The following is a 23,812-nucleotide window of genomic DNA, read 5'->3' as shown; positions in this document are numbered from 1 at the left end:
AACCGACTGTACATTAAGCAGCATTTCAGCCACCTAGCGGTGTATGATGAAGGCAAGCAACTAGTAAATAGTATAATTCAGAGCCAAACAGTCTGAACAGTATATGTGCTAGTGTTGGGTAAATAATGCCAGGATTCTGCATGCATATGCATGAAACAAGGAGGAAACGCAGGACCACGCACCCGACTTCCTGGGTAGCCCAGACTTCCTCCTGTGTGACATACGGCGGTTCTGGCGCTGTATACCTGTGCTGGACGATCTGGGACACACGATGATGGATTCTATCGCCCAGTACCGCCAACAGTTGGTGCAGCTCAGCAGCACGGTTGCAGAGGTGTCCGAAGAGCCATCCACTATGTTTTCTTTGTTGACCAGCGTTTTTGAGGAATTCGACAGGGAGTTCCCAACTGCGTGTGCCAACAAGCTGTTTGCAAGCGTAGTGAATTCGCTGTCCAGCCTGGAGCTGGAGTATGGCCAGTCGGCAATATTCTCGTCCGTCGTCTCACCAACATTTCCCAAGTATTTTCGAAACATGTATGGCAGTTCAGAGGCATATGTCTACTTTCTCCTACCCCACGAAGTCAGCAGTATGTCGCGACTCAAGCGCCTGTTACAGGCAGCGCCCGAATTGCTGGACAACACCGATGAGATCAATGATTTGTTCTCGTTCTATAAGGAGTCAGTGGTGGGTTTGGAGCGGGAGACGTTTGTCTATCAAAAGGCCCGCGTTGATGGGTCATCTGCGTACCAGACCTTGCAAATGCTGAGTGGCGAAATCCTACGCCGCGAGAGATTGATTCAAAGCATTCTTCAGTCTGATCCAGTACTCGCACACCTGGCCTCGATGTATATCCGCGGCCAGATCGCATGTTATCTCTCCTCGGAAAGGTTGAGGCCTTCGGAGCTGGCGTGAAAAGCTTGAGCAGGGTCCTTGAAGGGGTGAGTTTGACCAGAAGAAAACAATCCATCAATTTCTACTCACACTGTTAACCAAGAAACTGCGCAAACAGAAACGAATTCTGCGATGGAAATTCGAACGAGGGCAAGAAAGGCGGAGGAGGCACGTTTGATGATAGTTACTGCGGGCGGGTTTGTCAGCTGCAAGTTAAGACTTCTTTGACATCAGCCAACCACAACCATGGCAAGCCGGTTGTGTCACACTCCTTCAATCCGAATCGCACACCGTGTGATGCTATGTTGTCTTGGAGTCCGACGCTTGTTCTTTGTTCTTTCGATTCCAGCATTGTTTCTATCTTCTTTTCGGTATCTCTAATTTGGGTTTATTTTTACTGATATCTGAAGTACCTGTAGGCCTGAGCAGTGATTGAGTAGTACAGTATATACACAGTGCTGGGTTGGATGCAGTTTCCCCTATCTCTTCCGGACTGGGCTGCATTCCCCTGCATGCATGAAGACAGTTGGTGCTAGGAGATTTGACGCCACAGGTAGCTTGTTGGAAACCCCAAAAGAAAACATCCCTTGCGGACATTTTGGCGACATCTTAACCTTGGAGTTTGCTTGGCCCTAAGCCGACTATGCTTAACTGGTAGTACATAGATTTGACCAACGCCGACTGACAATGCCATCTATGCCTTTCTCTACTGGTTGCATCTCCAGGAACCAGAGAAAGTAATCATATGTTCGCGAGTCATGGCCAGGGACGCGTCCATACTCAGGAGGCAAGGTAGTTCTGCGTGCCTCTCAAAACAGAGCGGAAGTTGCACAGAAATCTCCATCATCCTAATTCACCGCGGAGCGCCACGTTACCGCATTTGGGCAGTGATCTCATGTTCATGCGGCTTTCAGCTGGATTGTAGAGTGTTCGCACCGGTATCTCCTTTGCAAAAATAGCCCTCGTTTTCTGAGGCTGTTACATGGGATAGGCGCATGTCAAACACAGTGGTTTTTTTTTTTTTTTTTTTTTTTTTTTTTTTTTTTTGGAAAGGTGAAAGATAAATTGATTAATTGCAGAGCCAATTTTCTAGTAGTTAGGAATGTAAATTTGTTGCATGCGCTTCACTGCTGCTTATTCGATGTCGTGAGATCTGAACTGAGGTATCTCTGACCTACAGGTATAGAAGTACACCCTCGATAGCTATGTCCTCAAGTCAGTGCTATCAGTGGTACCACTTTTGAGTTCGGTCTGCAATGCCACGCATTTGCTCGGTGAGTGATATGTACCCCATTGAGCAATAGAGACCGATGTCTTGAAATGGCAATGAGTCATTATCTGTTAGGTCTATATATGGATTTAGCCTGGTTTAAAGACAAACACCACCACGGGCAGAAGAAGAGGTTATTACCAGCGTTCAGAAATGGCAACGAAAGTGCAGCAGGCATGATAACAGTATGTACCTGTGTTAGCCTGAGAGCTTGAAGGAAATAACGGATCACCTGACTGAGACTCACATGATGTACTGCATGGAACCGGCAAATCGCCGACCAGAAAGAAATGCCGACATGCAGGGTGTGACGACATCACCAAGACATAACCTTAGAATGTGGTGCTGCACGGAAATCCTGCGAGCCAATCCTCGTCTTCCGTTGAGGGGAACAAACACGGGAGCTTAACCTTTTTGCCAGCATGACCAAAAATGCATATCTCCCCGAGCGGACTTGTGTACAGCGAGACTGCAGGTTGCGACACAGACGACTATTCTCCCCCGAGGTTGGAGCCATGGACAGTGGATCCTAGCGACTTGGGGAACCGCCAAGTATACGTCGATTCGTTGCTGGCGGCGGGGATTTCAAACAAACTTTCCCAGACCCATATCATACCCGTGTTATAGGATCAAAGATACGAAGCGTCAGGGGAGGCCCGAGACACACCAATGAGTTGATCAGCTCCACTTCCCCGGACGATGTCCGACACCAAAGCTCCTGTCGCACGATGGATGAAGAAGAATAGCACGGGCGGTAGCTAGCGGCGTGGGGGTGAGAATCAGCCGGACAGCTTCTGGTTCGAATTCTAACTGTCTTCCCCGCATTTGTGATGCTCTCCGGCATCTGCGTGCGTCCAACCAGGACCCTGGATGGCCCAAGCTGGGTGGAAATTCCCCCCACGCCTGCCACTCCCCCGGATTTGCAGGTGGCATCACTCTTCTCATGTGTTTCCTGGAAGCTCGATCACACCGTAAGAAGCAACAAGCTTCTTGCCTTGTCTTGGGGCATATATAGCTGAAGCTTGCCCTCAGTTTGGAGTCGCAACAGGATCGTTCCTGCACCCTGTCTCTGCCTGCATCTTGACTCGCCTGCCAGAAGTTTCATCATGGCCGACAGAATCATCACCGACCATGACGCCATGGGCGAAAAAGCCGAGATCTCTCATGAGGAGGTTGCTCATTTGGCACAGTTGACGCCGGAGGAGAAGGTTTTGGAGAGGCAATTGCGGCGGCGGATTGACACCCTCATAATGCCGCTGGTAATTCTGGTTTATCTGATGAATTACATCGACCGGTATATCTCACAGTTTCTTGCCATTGGGTGACTGTAAATTGCGATGCGCTAACGTCTTTCCGTCTTTGATAGGAATAACTACGCCGCTGCGAAGCTTCAAGGATTAGAACAGGACCTCTCACTCGATGAAGCCAAGTACGAGACAGGACTGTCCATTCTATTTGTGGGCTATATCCTGATGCAGGTCCCATCAAACCTGCTCCTCAACTACATGGGCCGTCCTTCACTATACCTTGGCTTCTTCACGACAGCGTGGGGCCTCGTCTCGGCCTTAACCAGCCAGGTCTCAAGCTACGGTGGCATCGTGGCATGTCGATTCATTCTCGGCTTGGTTGAGGCACCATTCTTTGCGGGTGTTCTCTTTTACCTTTCCAAATGGTACACCAAGAAAGAATTGGCCCTTCGCATGAGTATCTTCTACTCTGGCTCATTGCTCAGCGGTGCCTTTGGAAACCTGATCGCTGCGGGCATCCTTAACGGTCTTGCCGGCAAGAGAGGCATGTCAGCCTGGCAATGGTTATACATTATCGAGGGTACCATCACTGTCGCAATCGGTCTGACCATCTGTGCTGTGCTACCCGACTTTCCCGATACCTGGAAATTGTTGTCGCCGGAGATGAAGCATGTCGCCAATCGCCGCTTGGCCATTGAGGCAGCCGAAGCAGATGTTGACGACGGCGACAAGATGAGCCAAATTAAAGGTCTGAAGCTAGCCTTTACGGACGTCAAGACCTATGCCCTGGCCATTGCGTACATGTCTCTCACGGCCGCAAGTGGGTTCCAAAACTTCTTTCCAACTTTGACAGAAACCCTGGGGTATAGCCATATCATCTCTCTGCTCTTGGTAGCACCACCATACATATTCATGGTGGTATACAGTCTCTTCCACTCCTATCTCTCCGATCGTTTCGCCCATCGATACTGGTTCTTTGTCGGCCCCATCCCCATCACCATCGTGGGGTTTATTATCTTCATGACCACCCATTCCTTCGGGCCTCGGTATTTCTCATTCTTCCTCATGGTCTTTGTCTTTGCCCAGAACGGCACGATATACTCATGGATCGCGAATGCGATTCCCCGACCTCCCGCCAAACGCGCTGCCGCATATGCGTTCATCAACTCTCTGGGAAACTCAGCCAGTATCTGGACTCCGTATACCTATCTGGAAAAGGAGGCTCCGTATTACTACACGGCCTTGGGGGTGTGCATCGGAATGCAAGTTCTAGGCACTATCATGGCGACGTTCCTGTACTTCCATCTACGATCGCAAAACAAGCGACTAGCACGCCTGGAGGATGAAGATGCGATTTTGACTGAGAAAGAACTTCGTCGGCTACAAAAGACGGCGGATGTAGAGGGCATCGACATTGCTGCCGCCCGCCGGCTCCAGAAGGGGTTCCGATATGTAACTTGAGTATTTGCAAGCAATTAACCTCTCTTAATTTGTTCACAATACATGTTAACACCCACTCGGGTCACGCCAGAGCTTCACAACCAAATCACAAATAGCAGTACGTAGTAGTGTATAGAAGTTATCGTCATCAGTACATGATTACCCAAGTACAATCACGGGAATACGGCGCTAATAACATTCACCTCCTCGACCAGTTCCCACTGTGAAGCTAAGCCAATGTATGAATTGACCGGGAACCTCATGGTCCCCGTGATGTCAACCTCGTATCCCGACTTTATTCGCACAACGAACCAAACCACTGCATTTCTCAAATTTCGGACCACAGACTGTACTTTACTGCTGCTTACTGCTGCTCTGATAGAATTACTCGGTCGGAATGTCTCGCTGGTGGCTCGCGTGTACCAGCTTCCCTGTTCTGGCGGTATATTTCTCCGTCTTCCATGGGGATGGATCAGTGAGAATGGTCGCTAACTTGTGGGTCCAGGGAACTATGAGCGCCATGGCCACTGTATTCGGTATTTGTGCAGTTAGCTATGGATGGCTTGAAATTGATTCTTCTGATGTGGAAAGTGTGGTAGTAGTGCAGAGTGCTTGGTGAGTCTCCATTTCCGATATACTTCAGCCGTGGGGGCTGCCGATCATCGCATCTAAATGATTTAGGTGGGCCGTCACGATCACGGCTATATCGCTCGCACTCTCCGCCACAGCTGACCTTGCCCTCCTTCTGATCATGATGCTCAAATTGGATGCAGTGAGAGGATACCTCGCGACGGCTTTACTCTACTTCGTATCCTCTATGCTCCTATTCAGTCTAATCGGCGTGACTGTGGACCAACCACCCTATACCAACCCCCCTCAAACACTGCAATATACGCAGAACTTCTACTACGGCATCTTCGCCGCCACTCTCTACCTCTTCATCGCAGCGCTCCTAGCAATCTACGCATGCGGCGTCCGTACCATCCACCTAAGCATGCAAGACCGCCGCATCATCGAAAACACAAGCATCGTGCTGCGCGCCTTCACGCTCGCCGCATTCCTCCTCGGCGGCGCAGCCATCTACATCCCCATTGAAGCATGGTCCCTAACAGACTCCCTCTACTGGTCCGCATACACCATCCTAACAATCGGAATCGGCAACATCGTCCCGAAGACCCATCTCGGCCGTAGTCTCCTAATCCCCTACGCGACGGGAGGCATCACCTGTCTAGGACTATTCGTCAGTTCGATCGCCTCCGTTTCAAGGAAGATGGGCGAGCTGCGCCTGAAGTTCGAGCTCGAGGCAGAAGGTATCCATCTCCACGAGACACCACATCGCGACATCGTCAGAATTAGGCAAATCAAATCCCACTGGCAAAGCCGTCACCGCTGGATCGTATTCATTTTCTCTTCGTGCGCATGGCTCCTTCTCTGGCTCGTCAGCGCCCGCATTTTCAAGTCCTCCGAGCGGGGCCAGGGATGGACGTATTTTGAGTCATTGTATTTCACGTTCGTGTCGCTGACGACGATCGGATACGGGGACTTCTATCCAACGAGTAATCTGGGAAAGTCGTTCTTTGTGTTTTGGGCCCTGCTGGCAGTGCCGGTTATGACGACGTTAATTGGGGTTGTTGGTCAGGTCGGGTTTCATACGGTGGTTTATTTTGTCAAGAGGGCTGGGAGGGGGTGGTGGTCGTGGGGATTTTGTGCAGGGCGTATTGGTGCGTTTTTGGATGGGAGGAGGCTGGATATGCCTGCTTCTGCTGGGGGGGGAGCAGGTTTGAGTGTGTCCGGTGCTGTCGATATAGAAAGACAGTACTGCCCAGCTTTGCATGACACACTGAGTCTCCTCCCACTTGAGAGGCAACGCCCAGATAACTACTTCAGTTCTGCGGAACACAGACTCCACCTCACCGAGGAGATCAAGATTCTTGTGGACATCCTGAAGGAAGACAGCAGAGACATCGATCTACATCGTGAATGGGCACGTATTGTATCTCTGCTCCGTGTTGATGGAGACGACGGAGAAGAAGTGCTTGCGGCTGAGAGTCATCGTCAGCAGGTAATCAGAGAGGTGATGTCTGTGAATCAGTCGACGGCGGAAAGAAATAAGGAGATTCTGTGGATGGTCAAGTTGCTGGTTGAGAAGTTGTGCTTTTGTTTGAGGGAGAATATAGGTGAGGGTAGATAGGGATACGTATTTATGGGCATTTCTCGTTCATCCCTTGCTATGCAGGGGAGCCTGACGGGATGTATTACAGTACATAGTGGACTCGTTGATCGATGTACAGCATGTTTATTCCAGCTGTTGATGGATGATCATATGGATAACTGCTCCCAGCGATTTACTGACACTAAAGTCAAGTGCAGTTCTCTACAGACAATAGCAGAACTACTTTTAATAAATACTTATGCAGTGGATAAAACCATCTTAGTCACGCATGCACTTCGAGTACCCTATGACTAATCTTGCATATATACGCGCACAGCCATTCATAACGAATTATACAATGTCACCAGTCAGCCAGCATATATCTGAAGCTGCTTCATTGCAAATTGGCAAGCTATAATGAAGTCTATAAGATACTACTACACTTTCGCATTTATAACAGACCTGGGATAATCAATTGGTTTGACTGCTGCCAAACTGGAAGAGTACTACTGTTGGTTAATGGTAGATGATTATGTATAGCAACGCTTACTATACCACTAGGGGATGTGATCTAGAATATCAGTTGTTGTCTTCTTCAAATACTGGCTACTACTACTACTGCTACCAATCTCAATCGTTCAAGTGTACTACTAGTAGTCTGCTGTGAGTGTGGTTAATGCTCAAAAATTGATGATCGCAGTGACTGCCAGTTCATGCAGTGGTATATATTTACGAGGTTAAGTACTAGTACAAAACTGTAGTAGTACCTAAGGCAGTGTGAGGGTACGAATATGGTAGTAATGATGATCATAGATTCAAGACAAGAATAAACCACTTCTCAGCATAATAGTACTTGATATTACAATTTACTAGGTGGCAGTCGTACGTAGTATACTTTAGAACTGAGGAAACCCCTCTACTATGCATACTGCTACAGTACGGCCTAGTCTCGGCAGTGGCCCGCCCGAGGAACCCCCGGTAGTAGCCGCCCGCCGTCATCTTAATTCAAAGCTCGCCTTCAAGGCAATGTTGAAGGCAAAGTGTGACGCTGTCAATGTACGTATCCAGCGATACAAGTGGTGGATTAGCAGTTGAGTTTGCTAGCAACCAATCTAGGTAACTTGGGTATTCTCCTGATACGCTGTAGCAGAGAAAGCAAAAACACGGAGCACTCTTCGGATGACCTTCCCTTGGTATCGCGGTTCTGGAACTTTTCTTGCTCATGAACTGGCGGGCAGGAGTTTGGAACCCGCTCTTTCAAAACCATGTGGCTGTCTGGTGGTTGGACGCGAAAGCAAAATGACGTCGATTGTCACATTCCCATCATCCAAGCTTTAGCACTGAGAAGCGCATTTCGGGTGTTATTGGACGTGTAACTAGGAATTTAAAGCTGGGTGAGGTATTTAGTACCATTGCGTTGGTGGTATGCAGGATTACCACCGAGGCCTTTTTGGCAGGGTAGGACAGATAGCTGGGATGTTGCAGATTTGCATACTACCTTCGTATACCTTCCGTGCCAGCAGCCAGAACATTGGTCCAAGCTGGCTGGCTGTTCTGGTGCAGCGGGAAATGCCTGCCAGCGACCGGCAATCATCTGTCGTGGCAATGTGAACTGTCATTGGCCGGAGCAGAGGTGTCCTGGCAGAGTTGCAGCAGAGCCGGAGTGACACAGCTCAACCATAGGTCCGTCTTCGCAAAGATTGGCATGTCCATCCCCGCAGATGATATCATACCACATGGTTGGTAAACAGAGCACCACCAATCCCGTCCGTGGCGGTAACAAACTGTGGGAGGGAAATGGGAAAGGAAGGAAGTGTCCCATCCATCCCTTGCGTCGCCGGGCCTTTCTCTTCCTGTCCAATGATGCAAAGCAATGACCATCACTTGTCTGGCGCGGGGGCCGTCAAGGGCGGGGGATGAGAAGGATGCCGATCCGGGGATTCGTCGATCGTGGCGGTGGCGGACGACACTGGTCCGTTGTTGAATGGGAGATGGGAAGATTGGTCTCAGGGCAAACAATTTGGTTCGCCTGAAAATGGGAAGCTGAGTTGCTGCATTAATGAGAACTTTGGTTTCAGCATCGCCGGATTGAGAGGGCAGCCGAGTCACATGACGTTCACGGGACAATCCAGTCGTTGTATATAATCGGCCAGTCGCCCAATCGTTCATGGCTCGTTCATCCCATTGTATAACGCTACTGCTCAAATAGACGTCTCATAATTCACATTTCGATTCGATCGCAACGGTCACTCTTTACAACGACGACACTCGTGCTTTGCCTCAGTTCGAAGAGATACCCATCAATCTATACTATACCGTCATCATGTCGCCTCTCAGCCAAATGTCGCGTCCTCTTGTCCGCAGTTCCAGCAACGTGCGATCCTTTTCAATTGCCATCCCTGCTCGACGCGAAGGACAAGTGATCAACCCCAAGCCTCGTGGATATCTGGCCGAGTAAGTGTGAACCTGACTGCTATCCAACTATCTCCTGTATTGGTTGTTGTTCCCCCTTTCGGAGAGTGTTGCGGGGGGAAACCACTGCCGGGCCCTGTTGCAATGACGTCATGGACTGTTTCGGAGCACTGTGATCCACTTCTCCCTCTTCAAACATCACTGCGATGGTTGCAAACAGCACCAGCACCAGCACCACCAGTAACACCCGAAGCTAACCGTCACTTTCACATGCAGCAAAGAGCCAATCACCCGCCGGGAAGCCACCAGTGAGCGATACTTTGTCAAGACCCAGCAGTCAACGCAGACGCAACCTGAACAACCCGAGACATACCAAATGGTGCGGCAGAAGATGCTCGAACACCGTCGTCATCTAGATGAATTGGACCAATATCTGTGAGTTATACTGCTCCCAGGAACACAAATGAGCATTTCACTGACTGGTTCTGTTGCAGCCAAATTCTCGGTAGAAAGCAGGGCCCCACGAGTTATTACTAGATGACTTGAAAACTGTTTCATCGGCTTTTCGTCCTTGGTTTTATTTTCGCTTTTGATGGAACCTTGATGGTTCCCGTTCCCTACTTTCGCAAACACCCAACGGTCACGATACTTTGATTCCTTGTGAAGTCAAACTGTTATCGGACCACCCCATACGAAACCCCCGCCGGATAGTCAAGCAGGATCTTATGATGATGACAGTAGGGGGATTGCGATATGGAGGAGATTGAACTAGACTGAACTGGATTTGCATGTATATAAGTATTACTACTGGTAGTATGTGTTTTGTGGTCAACGGACCAAGGTTATGGTGTGAATGAGACATGTCATTTTTATCCCTTATTCAAAGGATACACACAGAAACAATTATCGAGTAAATCAATAGCATAGGACTGTGGAGTAAATATATTGGAATAAGCCTGCTATAATGAATGCAATTATTACACTTTTTAATTTGAAGCCTGTCGTTGTCGTACAAATTCCACTTACTACTCCCGCCAGGAACTGATGAGCACGGTCGGGGTGCACTCATTGAATGGCAGGTACAAAGTACCAAGCACAGCTTCAATATGGGGCAATAATAGGTATCATAATATAGATTAAATATAGCAAGAACACCAGATTCATGCCAACTTTCATCTGCCCACATACGACTCAAGTATGCATCTTAGTGCGTTCGGAATAAGAGACTATAGAAACTCCGTACCGTTCATATCAGTAAGCTGAGGCAGCTAAGGCAACCAACCATGTGTATCATTATTTGGCTATAAAGATAACACCCCTTACCCATGTTCATCATACCTTTCATAGGTTTTATCCTGCGCCGCGCACGAATGACTACTGATTGTCGAGTGACCAGCTGTCTAAGCTTCAGTTTGCGACCGTAGTAAACAGTCACATAAGGCTGATCGGGCTCGGAAGCGGCCCGATCGGTAGGCTGGACAGGAGAGGGACAGCCGGAACAGGACAGGACAGGGACATCACACCCACCCTCTCTGCTGTAGGCTGCAGGGCGCAACCACCACCCAAACGGGTATAGATCCACCCCTGAGGTACGTAGAGAAATTGTGGCCGGAGATAAGAACCTGAAGGAAAATCCCGAGGAAGATCGGCATTTCGGCGGCTTGTATGAGCGAGCCTCGGAATCAATATTATAAATGCACAAGTGTCGAATAATGAGTTAGTGATTGACTTTGGTGGCGGTCCTCGTGTCAGGTCGATGGATCCATGATTGACCTCTTGGTATACTATTTTGAGGATGGAGCGATTGTGTCATTGCAAGGATTCGGTATGTTTATCTGATGGAATTACTGATATGGTAATCAATTGATTGCCGAGACAAGGTATTGGTGATTGCTAGGTAGGGTGATGTACACAGCATGTATGGCTGCTGGGAGGCTGCATGTGAATACGGCCGGTGAGATTTTAGAGTGAGGTGATTTACAGCTCACTCACTCCCACGCACTCTGCACTTCAGGCAGACCGGGATCGATGTTCCGGAAACTATTACCCGGGTTTGTGTTAGAAAACAATACATAGAAATGTAGATCTTGTTCAAGAGGTGATTCAAGGATGAGTGTTTTGGGGATATTGAAAATGCATGTACTTGCTGTCTATTGTCATCCCTAGTCCCACAGCACATCGTCGACCCTGAAGGTCCAAGCTCCAAGCTTGCAAGTTGCAAGACGATGAGACACGTTCCATGCCCAATGTTCTGGAACACGACAATGGATTGCAGGCGCCACTAGGATCCGTGAGACGAGAAAGCTCCAAAGGCCGAAACGGCAGGGGATCGTGGTTAGGAGAGCCGCACAGTTCCGCTGAGTCAGCGGAGAGATTCAAAGGCAAGCCGTGACTGTATCATCGCACCAATAGGCACTCTTCTTCCAATGTTTAATCCGCTGACTCAGAGGAAAAAGAGAGACAGAATTCCGTCGAGCGGAGATTCGGCCGTTTGATAACGCCGACTTGACAACTGTCAAGCCTGATTGGTCACAGAGACTGACAGAGAGCCACTCACGGCCCTGGATTAATCCAGGAGACCCACTAATATTGACGAAAGAGGAAAAACCAGCGGAAGTGGCCCGCGCCACGATAGATTGGGAAAAAAAAAAGTAAACAGATTCTGCTTGCAGAAGCCACGGAACCGATCCCCGGCCCCATAATGGCAGGCTGCAAACTATCTCTCACATTCCACTAGTCCAAAATAATCGCCTTTCCTTACGTACCTCTGTATCTGGACGGCCTGATGTATCGGAATCCTCCTGACTCAGCGGAGCTTTTCACACAGCCGAAGTGCCCGGTGGATCTCGGAAATGGCCTGGATCCCGATTCCCTGAAGTTTTTGGAGGGCCCCCACCGACTCCCCCAGCTGCGTGGTAGGAGTATATGAGCTTCTCGCTCCCCCAAAGTGCCCCCGGTCGAAATGACCACCCCTACTCCCGATCGACAGGGTGACCCTTGACTTTCACAGCATCGTCAAGTCATTCCTCATTGAAGCCCACTATGGCGGAGGATCAGGAGAAAGTCTCCTATACCTTCGGGGTTCCCGAAGGCAAGGAAGATACCGACAGCACCGCTACCGTCCTCGATGACGATCCCACCGTCACTCCTCGCAACCCCGGTGCCAGTCGTGCCGACGGCTGGGCCATGATGTCCCAGGTCAAGCAGCAAAATGAGCGGGACATGCAATCTGGCTTCAAACGCAAGGAACTCGGTGTCACCTGGAAGAACCTCTCCGTCGACGTCGTCAGCGCCGAGGCCGCCGTCAACGAAAATTTCCTGTCCCAGTTCAACATCCCTCAGCACATCAAGGAGTCCAAGAACAAGCCGCCGTTGCGTTCCATCCTCTCCAACAGCCATGGCTGTGTCAAGCCCGGAGAGATGCTTTTGGTTTTGGGTCGGCCCGGTTCCGGTTGCACCACCCTCCTGAAGATGCTGTCCAATCGACGCCTCGGTTACAACTCGATTGAAGGTGATGTTCACTATGGATCCTTGACATCGGATGAGGCAGCCCAGTACCGCGGCCAAATTGTCATGAATACCGAGGAGGAGATTTTCTTCCCCACCTTGACCGTGGGCCAGACTATGGATTTTGCGACTCGTCTTAAGGTTCCCTTCAACCTGCCTAACGGCGTCGAGTCCCCCGAAGCCTACCGCCAGGAAGCCAAGAACTTCCTTCTCGAATCTATGGGCATCTCGCATACGAACGATACCAAGGTGGGCAATGAATATGTGCGTGGTGTCTCGGGTGGTGAGCGTAAGCGTGTCTCCATTATCGAGTGTCTTGCGACTCGTGGTTCCGTTTTCTGCTGGGATAACAGCACGCGTGGTTTGGATGCCAGCACGGCTCTCGAATGGGCCAAGGCTGTTCGTGCCATGACAGATGTGTTGGGTCTGTCTTCCATTGTCACCCTTTACCAGGCCGGAAACGGTATCTACGACCTGTTCGACAAGGTGCTCGTGTTGGATGAAGGCAAGGAAATCTACTACGGCCCCATGACTCAGGCGCGTCCCTTCATGGAGGATCTGGGCTTTGTTTGTCGCGAGGGTTCCAACGTCGCGGATTACCTTACCGGTGTCACGGTCCCCACTGAACGCATTATCAGACCAGGCTACGAAAACCGCTTCCCTCGTAACGCGGACATGATTCTCGCTGAATACCAGAAGTCGCCTATCTATACGCAAATGACCTCCGAATACGATTACCCCGACACCGATCTGGCACGCCAGCGCACTGCCGAATTCAAGGAATCCGTCGCCCAAGAGAAGAATAAGAAACTTCCCAAGACAAGTCCCTTGACGGTTGACTTCATTGACCAGGTCAAGACCTGCATTATCCGCCAGTACCAAATCATCTGGGGTGACAAGGCCACCTTTTTCATCAAGCAGATCTCTACCCTGGTTCAGGCGTTGATTGCTGGTTCACTGTTCTACAATGCCCCTAATAACTCGGGTGGTTTGTTTGTCAAGTCCGGTGCTCTGTTCTTCTCCCTGCTCTACAACAGTCTTCTGGCCATGTCCGAAGTCACCGACTCTTTCAGCGGTCGCCCGGTTCTGGTCAAACACAAAGGCTTCGCATACTTCCACCCTGCCGCCTTTTGTATCGCTCAGATTACTGCCGATATCCCAGTCCTCTTGTTCCAAATCAGCATATTCTCTATCGTGGTTTACTTCATGGTTGGCCTCACCATGTCCGCCAGCGCTTTCTTTACCTACTGGATCCTTGTCTTCACTGCAACTATGGTGAGTAAACGTGAATATCCGCTTGTTGCCCGGATTTGTACTGACGTCTCGCATAGGCCATGACAGCGCTGTTCCGCGCGATTGGCGCGCTTTTCAGCACGTTCGATGGCGCCTCCAAGGTCTCTGGTTTCCTCATCTCGGCTCTGATTATGTACACCGGTTATATGATTAAGAAGCCCCAGATGCACCCTTGGTTCGGCTGGATTTACTGGATCAACCCCATGGCCTACGGTTTCGATGCGCTGCTCTCCAACGAATTCCACGGAAAGATCATTCCTTGTGTGGGGACCAACCTCATTCCCAGTGGAGAGGGCTACGGTGCAGACGGACATCAATCATGCGCCGGTGTTGGCGGTGCCATCCCCGGAAGCACCTATGTCACTGGTGATCAGTACCTGGCTTCCCTGTCCTACAGCCATACCCATGTCTGGCGCAACTTTGGTATCCTCTGGGCTTGGTGGGCTCTCTTCGCTGCCGCCACCATCATCGCGACGTCCCGCTGGAAGTCTCCCGGTGAGAGCGGTTCCTCCCTTCTCATCCCACGCGAAAGGATCGATGCCCATCGCCAGGTTGCCCGCCCCGACGAGGAATCCCAGGTCGACGAGAAAGCCAAGAAGCCCCATGGTGACAATTGCCAGAGTGAAAGCGACCTTGACAAGCAGCTTGTCAAAAACACCTCTGTTTTCACCTGGAAAGATCTCACCTACACGGTTAAGACCCCTAGTGGCGATCGCGTGCTCCTTGACAAGGTATACGGATGGGTGAAGCCTGGCATGCTGGGTGCCCTGATGGGTTCCTCCGGTGCTGGTAAAACCACTCTCCTGGATGTATTGGCTCAGCGCAAGACTGAGGGTACCATTCATGGCTCCGTCCTTGTTGACGGTCGTCCTCTGCCCGTTTCCTTCCAGCGCTCTGCCGGTTACTGTGAACAACTTGATGTCCACGAGCCTTTTGCCACTGTCCGTGAGGCCTTGGAATTCTCCGCCCTGCTCCGCCAGCCTCGCCATGTGCCTGCTGAGGAGAAGCTCAAGTACGTTGATACCATCATTGAACTTCTTGAACTGCATGATCTCGCCGATACCCTTATTGGTCGCGTCGGAAACGGACTGAGCGTTGAACAACGCAAGCGTGTCACCATCGGTGTCGAGTTGGTCTCGAAGCCCAGCATTCTCATCTTCCTGGACGAACCCACCTCCGGTCTTGATGGCCAGTCTGCTTACAACACTGTCCGTTTCCTGCGCAAGCTCGCCGATGTCGGCCAAGCTGTGCTCGTCACCATCCACCAGCCCTCTGCGCAACTCTTTGCTGAATTCGACACCCTACTCCTCCTCGCCAAGGGTGGAAAGATGGTCTACTTCGGTGACATTGGTGACAACGGCCAAACCGTCAAGGACTACTTTGCTCGCTATGGTGCCCCCTGTCCCGCAGAAACCAACCCGGCCGAGCACATGATCGACGTGGTCTCTGGCGCGCTCTCCCAAGGCCGCGACTGGCATCAAGTCTGGAAGGATTCCCCCGAGCACACCAACTCCCTCAAGGAACTCGACTCCATCGTTGACGACGCCGCCTCTAAGCCCCCTGGCACCGTCGACGACGGCAACGAATTCGCCATGCCCCTCTGGCAGCAAACCCTCATCGTGACCAAGCGCTCCTGTGTCGCCGTCTATCGTAACACTGACTATGTGAACAACAAGCTGGCCCTCCACGTCGGCTCGGCCCTCTTCAACGGCTTCTCCTTCTGGATGATTGGCAACCACGTTGGTGCGCTCCAACTCCGTCTCTTCACCATCTTCAACTTCATCTTCGTCGCCCCCGGTGTCATCAACCAACTGCAGCCCCTCTTCTTGGAACGCCGCGACATCTATGACGCCCGCGAAAAGAAATCCAAGATGTACTCCTGGATTGCCTTCGTGACTGGCCTTATCGTCTCCGAACTCCCCTACCTTTGCATCTGCGCTGTCCTCTACTTCGCCTGCTGGTACTACACTGTCGGCTTCCCCTCGGATAGCAACAAATCCGGCGCTGTCTTCTTCGTCATGCTGATGTACGAGTTCGTCTACACGGGTATCGGTCAATTCGTCTCCGCGTACGCCCCCAACGCCATCTTCGCCTCGCTCATCAACCCGGTCATCATCGGCACCCTCGCCTCCTTCTGCGGTGTCCTAGTCCCCTACACCCAGATCCAAGAATTCTGGCGTTACTGGATCTACTACCTCGATCCCTTCAACTACCTCATGGGCAGTCTCCTGGTCTTTACCACCTTCGACACACCTGTCCGCTGCAAGGAATCCGAATTCGCCATCTTCGATCCTCCCAACGGCTCGACCTGCGCCCAGTACCTCCAGAATTACATGATGGGCGCCGGCGCGCGCATGAATCTCATCAACCCAGACGCTACGGCTGACTGCCACGTCTGCGAGTACACACGCGGAAGCGATTACCTGTATACCATCAACCTGAAGGATTATTACTACGGGTGGAGAGATGCTGCGATCGTCGCTTTGTTCGCGATTAGTTCATATGCCTTGGTGTATGTGCTGATGAAGTTGAGGACCAAGGCATCGAAGCAGGCTGAGTAGAGAGTTTCTTTCTCACCTCGCTTTTCCCTATTGGCATTCGGCCAGTCATCTTTGGACTGGCCGACTATTATAGACGTACATATGCATACATACCCCTTTGCTTACTTACATTACCCCACCAACTGTCTTGCATATAGACCGATACACCCTTTTTTTTCTATTCTTATCTCCACTTCTTTTTTCCTTTTCTTTCTACAGCAGATCGTTCTGATTGTCTGTTAATTTGGGCAGCGTCTGTGTGATGCATTTCCACATTTGCACCCTCTTCTTTCTACTTCATTTCGTTTTGAGGCTCAGACTCCTTCACATTTGTCTTGCACGCCTTGTGGAGTAGATCTGTTCTATTCTTTTACCAAAATATTGACTTTGACCTTGATCTTGATTCTTGTTTTTGCTCGATAGATGAATACGTGTCGATGTGTAACGCTGCATGTGGATGGATGGTTATTGTTTAATAAATAGATGGAATGGCTGTTAGCTAGCTAGATCATGGAATTGTATCTCATGAAAAATCCGAGTCAGTGTTTACTTGGTATTATTACATCCAATTCCCCGCAAATCCCACGGCATAGTTTCAAATTGATAAGCTAATGATAGTGAATGAATGCTTCAAAGTCGTCCAAAAGAATACTCAATGTATAGATTACCTTTATTCTATCAAAGTCGACTTCTCCACAACCTTCCCCGCCAGGTTCCAACATGACCCAATACCCGATAGAATCTCCGATGGACACGGCATTTTTGGGGGGGTTCTTCCAGATTGCAACTGCCGATGATGAGCATATAGAGCATATAGCATTTCGACTTTGATATATTTCAACTAGTACTAACGTAAGAGTACAAGTAACTAGTATATAGTTGACGGCGGATGTAGTACTATTTCATTCACCACGACCTTATCCCTCAACCATCATCATCATCATCATCATCATCATCATCATCATCATCATCATCATCATCATCATCGCCCCAGAGTCTTCCAACATTCGTCGCATCCCGGGGATCACAAAATCCCACTGGCAATGATGGCAATAGACATCGACGTATGTTGATCAAGTATTGACCGGTTATCTTGGGCGATGGGGATGAAATGAATAAATGGCAAAAGCAGAAACTGATTCCGGGCGGTCGGGGGAAGAGGGATCCATCAGCGGCGGGGACAGCAAGTCATAGTCATGGGCGGGCCGAGTGAAGACCAGCATCAGACATTGCGCAGCGCAGATAAATACATCCGCGGGTGTTGCAATAAGAACCGATAGCCGTCTTGGAGGATTGCATGCTTGGGTACTACTACGTGGGAATCATCCGAGCCGGTACAGGGGATGATGGGATGGTTGAGTGTGGCTTGCATGAACTCGAAATGGGTGTGGCACTGCATCATTGCGGGGAGCTTCTACAAGGATCAGGCAATCGCGGATGTTAAGAAGGTGGTAGGTTTCCGATTCCTGCTGCTGCTGCTGCTGCTGCTATGGAGGAAAGGTTTCTCTTGTCTCCTGGGACATCGTGGCTCTTGCTATGTACTGTCCACGGCTGACTAGGGGGGAATACCACATAGCCAATGGAGCTTGTAGGATCTACCGGCAGGGTTGTCAGTCAATACCGCCAATGACACCTGCAGAACGAAGAGCTCTCACCTGGACATTGGTGCCTCAGCCATGGAGACCGAGCAGTTTCAGAAGCATGTGTCTGAGACGACTGGGGAATGGAGACTGCAGGCTGCCATCATGGCGAGGCAGTTTTACTCGGCCGGTGGGTGATGAAACTTTATCAAACATGGGCCATCTGAAGCATTGGTGATGGTCAAGCCTGGTCCGGGAGATTCTCTGCAGTGACTACCGTCTCTCTTGGTGTCACCCGATCCGAGGCCGAGACTGGACTGCTTGGATTCCTTCTATAAGCGATGTAGTCGTGGACGATGCACCGATCTCACGGATGGTGCATTGGAAGTGGCCGCGCAAGAGATCCCGGTGGATACACAGCAGATAGTCGTACGAATGGGTCCGATCTATATCTATCTATCTACGTATCTATCTATGATCAAGATGGACCACCAGTTAGGAGATCAAGGCCGAGAAGCGAGCCATGCGCCATCTGGTGTACGTACACCCGGGGCGAGATGGGACGAAGAGCACGGGATCCAAGTATAGTAGCAGCAAGTGACCGGGAGATAAAACAGTCTGGAGCAGCGATGATGTTGCAATCGGGACGGATTCAACCATCCAACCATCCATTTCATCCAATTCCTCCTCCCCCTGACCCGACTCCACCGAGAGTCTGGAAACCTCGACCTTTCCATTCACTCTTGGGCCGCCATGATTGGCGAGTTGCCACCACCACCACGCCATGGGCTCCACCCCATAGACGCTGAGTGGTGGGACACTGAATGGGGCCCAAACCAATGGCGGACCGGATAAAGTAAAAAAGGAAAATGGTTTGCAAATGGTGAAAACTTTCCTTTTGGTCGGCCCGGCGGGACTGGAAGGGAACTGGAAGGCAATTGGGTGGCCAGCCAGGTTTTTTTCTTTTTCTCCTCTTCAGGTACCACAACGTGTGATCTGGACCCATTCATTCATTTGAACAATCCCTCAGTTGGTCTATGGCTGTCACATAACTAGAATGTGATTGACTTGACTTGACTTCTCTGCAAGGAGAGAAAGACCAGATGACGATAACCAGCAGGAGGATCCCTGTACTATCAAGTCTGGAAAGAAGGGATAAGGAAGAATAGTTCTGCAACATTGGCCGGTGAGCTGTCAGTTGGGTTTCATCGTGCAGCGCTGATCCTGCATTCAATTTCTCCGGCATCCCAGCCCGGCTTGGTCTTGTCTTGTCTCTCTGATCGCCAATCACGCCCATGTGCCATGAAGTCATGCTCCCGAGTCTGTCCACATCCATCAAGTCCTCGTCCCGGTTTTCTGCTTAAAACCACCATCCCGACGGGTCCCCCTTCTTTTCCTTCTCACAACAGTACTAAGTATTGTTCCTTTCTTTTAATCCCGACTGTGGATGTCTGCCGTGGACTTAATTTGGTTTTATCTCCGACTGCACATCCATTCCGCAGTCTCTTCCCTACTTACTATTTCCGCAGCTGGTGCTGTTGGTCTAGACTGAGACTTATTTTTGGTTCGGCACCTCCTCCCCGTGGACTTGACTTGACTTGCCTGTTATTCCACACGGCCGTTGGGAATTCCCACGCTGCTCTCCACCCACTTTCACGCTTGACTACTTTTATCCACCTTTTTTCTTTTTCTTTTTTCTTTCTTCCCGTCGCGGTTCTTCCTCCTGCCATTCCGAGTAATTCTCCAGTTTCCTCTCCTACTGGGAAGAGTAATTCCCATTCTCCATATCTATCATTCCAGTCCCCCCATCATCACGGTTACCCACCTTTTTGACACTTGCACTATTATTCATCGCTTTCTCCCGTCTGCCTCTCTCATTCGTTGAAGTGCTTTATATTGCCGACTCTCTCCGAATTTATTGCCCTTTTTTTTTTTTTTTTTTTTTCTTTCTTTGTTCCCGCCTCCCCAGCTATTACTATCTATCGCGCATTCCTCACTTACCATCTGCCCCCTTACTTCTTTCCACTCCACACCTGTCTTGGCTTGACATTATCCTGATTGTCCGCGCAGCTGGCTGCTCGGACTGTTCCAATGTCGGAGTCACCTCGCCATGACGATGCCTCCTATGAACTCCTAGGCCGCCAGAACAGCTGGGAAGGCAACGACGAAACCCTCGTCCCGCGCAATTCGGGCGAGCCATCCGCCCCCTCCCATCCCGAAGGCGAACCTCCGGCTGCTGCAACAACAGAGGAGGGCGGCCCCAATGAAACCACCAGACCCGCGCGCGTTCGATTTCGCTCCGTCAGTAACAACAATGAGACGGTGCCGGAACGCCCGCCCATGCCGCGCGGGGATTCCGAATACTCCCTGCGCTCAGTGCATTCCTTCGTCCCCACGACCGCTCAATCGACCGATCTGGCTGACTATTTCGAACGCGACTACGCCCAGGAACATGATCCGGTAGAGAGAGAAGGCAACGAAGCAGAGAAACGCTCCTCGCCCACCGCCAATGAATCTCGAGACACCTCCCTCGACAAAGATGAGTCGCAACAACCCGTCTCCGCCAAGGACCGCTGGAGGAACGCCAGCAAATTGCTTCGCCAGAAGACCGTGCTCTTGGGTGAACGCCTCGGTCGACCGCTGGATGATGTAGGTGACTTGGGTGCCGCCATGTTGCCCGATGATCTGGAGGGCGGCTATCCCCCGCGCCGTAGGGGCGATGAGAAGGAGCCTCTTGATCCCCATGGCCGTAATGACGAGCCGCCTCCCCCGCCGAGTGCCGAAGCCCATCGCCTGGTTCGCAGCATGACCCAACATAACATGCATCAACGCCGGAAGCCCAAGTCGGCCTATGCCAAGTCGGGACAGGAGACGCCCGATGGACCGGGTCGTCCGGACTCGTGGTACGGAGCTGGCACTCCGGGTGGTCGCGGCGGTGGGGGTATTCTCTCGCAGCTGCTCAAATTACACGCCCAGCAGCAGGCCAACCGGGACAATATGTCCATGACCGACTCCTCGGATAACGAGTCCGTGGCATCCTCCGGCACCGCCACGCCTCGGAGAGACTTCTCCGCGGGCACCTTCTCCTCTGGAACGGCGACGCCCAAGAAAGAGAAGGTCAAGTGGTACAAGAAGTCGAGTCATCAGTCCACCGCTTCCCTGGTGGAGGCGTCGATGAACCTCAGCCGAGCGAGTTTGCCTGCCTCGGCAGACACGCTGGTGAACATTCCCAACAAGAAGAAGGGCAAGAAGAAGCGCAAGACCCGCCTCGAGGACGAGATCCGCGTGACGGTGCACATTGCTGAGATTCTGGCCCGCCAACGATACATCATGCAGCTCTGCCGAGCGCTCATGCGCTATGGTGCGCCCACTCACCGTCTCGAGGAGTACATGCAGATGACGGCTCGTGTACTGGAGGTCGAAGGGCAGTTCTTGTACCTACCCGGGTGCATGATCATGTCTTTTGACGATCCGGCTACGCGTACGGCCGAGGTTAAGCTGGTCCGTGTGGTGCAGGGAGTCGATCTGGGTCGCTTGGCGGAAACGCACAATGTCTACAAGAACGTCGTTCACGACATGATTGGGGTGGAGGAGGCCATCCAGGAGCTTGATCTGATCATGAAACGGCCTCCACGGTTCAACAAATGGATCCTGGTGGTCACCTACGGATTGGCGAGTGTTGCCGTCGGCCCTTTTGCCTTTGACGCTCGCCCCATCGATATGCCGATTATCTTCTTCCTCGGATGCTTGGTCGGCTTCATGCAACACGTGCTGGCGCCCCGGTCGGTGCTGTACTCCAACGTGTTTGAAGTCACGGCAGCCATCTTGACGTCGTTCCTGGCGCGAGCCTTTGGTTCCATTTATGCCACCGTCGATGGGACGCACGAGCGTCTGTTCTGTTTCTCCGCCTTGGCTCAGTCCTCAATCGCTTTGATCCTACCGGGTTTCATGGTCCTGTGCAGCAGTCTGGAACTGCAGTCGCATCAAATGATTGCCGGTTCAATCCGCATGGTATATTCCATTATCTACTCCATGTTCCTCGGTTATGGCATCACGGTCGGCACCACCATCTATGGGCTGATCGACGGCAACGCGGCCTCGTCCACAACCTGTAAAAACGAGGACGTGTGGGGAAGCAAGTACATTCAGCATTTTATCTTTGTTCCGATCTATGTGATTTTCTTAGCCATCATCAATCAGGGCAAGTGGAAGCAAGTGCCCGTGATGATCGTCATTGCCGTCTGCGGCTACGTGACCAACTACTTCAGCACCCTCAAGCTGGGCTCCAACTCCGAGGTGGCCAACACGGTCGGAGCCTTCACCATCGGTCTTTTGGGTAATTTGTACAGTCGGCTGTGGCACGGACACGCCGCCACAGCTATTCTTCCGGGTATTTTCGTGCTGGTGCCGTCTGGCTTGGCATCCAGTGGTTCCTTGCTGGCCGGTATCCAGTATGCCGACGAGGTGCGCGACAACCTGCGATCGGGAAACACGACAGCGACCGACAGCACCACGGACTCGTCGATTGCCAGTCTGGGTTTCGGTATGATCCAGGTCGCCATTGGCATTACGGTGGGATTGTTCGTGTCTGCCTTGATCGTCTATCCCTTCGGCAAGCGTCGCAGTGGTCTGTTCAGTTTCTAGATTTGACATTTGATAATTACATATACACCGAGCGGTTTTGGATTTATTTTGTGTTATGATGCGTTGAATCATGTATTTCGGGATCTTGTGTTGCATTTGAGCCGGCTTTGCATAGATATGATTGATTGATTGATTGATTCATTTATTTACTACTCTTTATCTCTACTTTTCTTCATTTCGGGTCATTGCAGGGCAATGTCTAGCCTTGATACCTTGGTTTGCTGGATAGATAAAATAGCTTGGATATAATGACATGGTGCGAATTTTTCCTAAAGATAAAACATGATCGTAACCTATATAGTGCAAGGTGTCTCCAGACCGACCTCAATAAAATATACCCCTGCATTTTCCCAGCGCATGAAACATTGAATGTCCAATCGGCATGTATGAGCCTATTCCATTCCATGCTTCAAAGTCCGCCTAAGCTGAGAGAACAGCCATTGGTCTGTATCAACTTGAACTGATGGCTATGGTAGAGTATTCAGAAACCCTCGTAAGCAACAGAATTGTAATAATTTATTCACAGCCAGCCAGCAGTACCCATCGATATAAATAAATCCTGAGACAGACGATGGGACCATCCCACCTCGTCAGAGATAATCATACCCCTGATGCATCTCGATACAACGTTCCGTTGGATTTAGTCTTCCAAGACCATGTCAGATGTCAGACAGGTCAGTATGATCTACCACTATCACCCAGCAAGTCACGTCACGTCAGCAACCCCCAGGCCGCTGTCTCTACCACTTTTTAGATAAATGTCATCCGTGGACTTGGATATCATCTATCCCCATTCCTCTTCTTGTATATCTCGTAGAATTGCTTCTGCTCGCAT

At 50.8% G+C, this 23,812-nt stretch overlaps 6 protein-coding genes across 6 annotated transcripts; all 6 read left to right on the top strand.

Annotated features, from left to right (window-relative positions):
- Positions 1 to 102: 102 nt before the first annotated feature.
- Positions 103 to 977, top strand: BO85DRAFT_508200 (terpenoid synthase). The gene has a single exon (XM_025664447.1). The coding sequence runs from the start codon at positions 272 to 274 to the stop codon at positions 911 to 913; it is 642 nt and encodes a 213-aa protein (XP_025510053.1). The 5' UTR covers positions 103 to 271; the 3' UTR covers positions 914 to 977.
- Positions 978 to 3,123: 2,146 nt separating this feature from the next.
- Positions 3,124 to 5,002, top strand: BO85DRAFT_472971 (putative MFS transporter). Its single transcript, XM_025662595.1, has 2 exons — positions 3,124 to 3,456; positions 3,529 to 5,002. Exons 1-2 carry the CDS (start codon positions 3,269 to 3,271, stop codon positions 4,868 to 4,870), a joined length of 1,530 nt encoding a protein of 509 aa, XP_025510052.1. The 5' UTR covers positions 3,124 to 3,268; the 3' UTR covers positions 4,871 to 5,002.
- Positions 5,003 to 5,246: 244 nt separating this feature from the next.
- Positions 5,247 to 7,040, top strand: BO85DRAFT_524678 (potassium channel family protein; the record flags this gene model as incomplete). Its single annotated transcript, XM_025665431.1, has 3 exons — positions 5,247 to 5,291; positions 5,355 to 5,464; positions 5,531 to 7,040. 3 exons carry the CDS (start codon positions 5,247 to 5,249, stop codon positions 7,038 to 7,040), a joined length of 1,665 nt encoding a protein of 554 aa, XP_025510051.1.
- A 1,974-nt stretch (positions 7,041 to 9,014) lies between these two features.
- On the top strand, positions 9,015 to 10,305 carry BO85DRAFT_454330 (uncharacterized protein). Its single transcript, XM_025661262.1, has 3 exons — positions 9,015 to 9,455; positions 9,690 to 9,848; positions 9,908 to 10,305. Exons 1-3 carry the CDS (start codon positions 9,325 to 9,327, stop codon positions 9,948 to 9,950), a joined length of 333 nt encoding a protein of 110 aa, XP_025510050.1. The 5' UTR covers positions 9,015 to 9,324; the 3' UTR covers positions 9,951 to 10,305.
- A 2,150-nt stretch (positions 10,306 to 12,455) lies between these two features.
- Positions 12,456 to 16,774, top strand: BO85DRAFT_384737 (ABC multidrug transporter; the record flags this gene model as incomplete). Its single annotated transcript, XM_025656561.1, has 2 exons — positions 12,456 to 14,195; positions 14,252 to 16,774. 2 exons carry the CDS (start codon positions 12,456 to 12,458, stop codon positions 16,772 to 16,774), a joined length of 4,263 nt encoding a protein of 1,420 aa, XP_025510049.1.
- A 3,483-nt stretch (positions 16,775 to 20,257) lies between these two features.
- Positions 20,258 to 23,258, top strand: BO85DRAFT_454329 (threonine/serine exporter family protein). The gene has a single exon (XM_025661261.1). It carries the CDS (start codon positions 20,425 to 20,427, stop codon positions 22,975 to 22,977), a length of 2,553 nt encoding a protein of 850 aa, XP_025510048.1. The 5' UTR covers positions 20,258 to 20,424; the 3' UTR covers positions 22,978 to 23,258.
- Positions 23,259 to 23,812: the final 554 nt, after the last annotated feature.

This window comes from Aspergillus piperis (genome assembly GCF_003184755.1).
Source record: "Aspergillus piperis CBS 112811 unplaced genomic scaffold BO85scaffold_35, whole genome shotgun sequence".
Taxonomy (NCBI): domain Eukaryota; kingdom Fungi; phylum Ascomycota; class Eurotiomycetes; order Eurotiales; family Aspergillaceae; genus Aspergillus; species Aspergillus piperis.
This window is presented reverse-complemented; position numbering and strand designations above follow the sequence as displayed.

What these genes read in the sequence shown, in the direction of transcription:
- BO85DRAFT_508200 (XM_025664447.1), top strand. Translation starts at nt 272, where the DNA reads ATGATGGATTCTATCGCCCAGTACCGCCAACAGTTGGTGCAGCTCAGC.
- BO85DRAFT_472971 (XM_025662595.1), top strand. Translation starts at nt 3,269, where the DNA reads ATGGCCGACAGAATCATCACCGACCATGACGCCATGGGCGAAAAAGCC. An exon ending in CTGATGAATTACATCGACCG is followed by an intron (nt 3,457 to 3,528) that starts GTATATCTCACA and finishes CGTCTTTGATAG; the next exon opens with GAATAACTACGCCGCTGCGA.
- BO85DRAFT_454330 (XM_025661262.1), top strand. Translation starts at nt 9,325, where the DNA reads ATGTCGCCTCTCAGCCAAATGTCGCGTCCTCTTGTCCGCAGTTCCAGC. An exon ending in CCTCGTGGATATCTGGCCGA is followed by an intron (nt 9,456 to 9,689) that starts GTAAGTGTGAAC and finishes TTTCACATGCAG; the next exon opens with CAAAGAGCCAATCACCCGCC. An exon ending in GATGAATTGGACCAATATCT is followed by an intron (nt 9,849 to 9,907) that starts GTGAGTTATACT and finishes GTTCTGTTGCAG; the next exon opens with CCAAATTCTCGGTAGAAAGC.
- BO85DRAFT_454329 (XM_025661261.1), top strand. Translation starts at nt 20,425, where the DNA reads ATGTCGGAGTCACCTCGCCATGACGATGCCTCCTATGAACTCCTAGGC.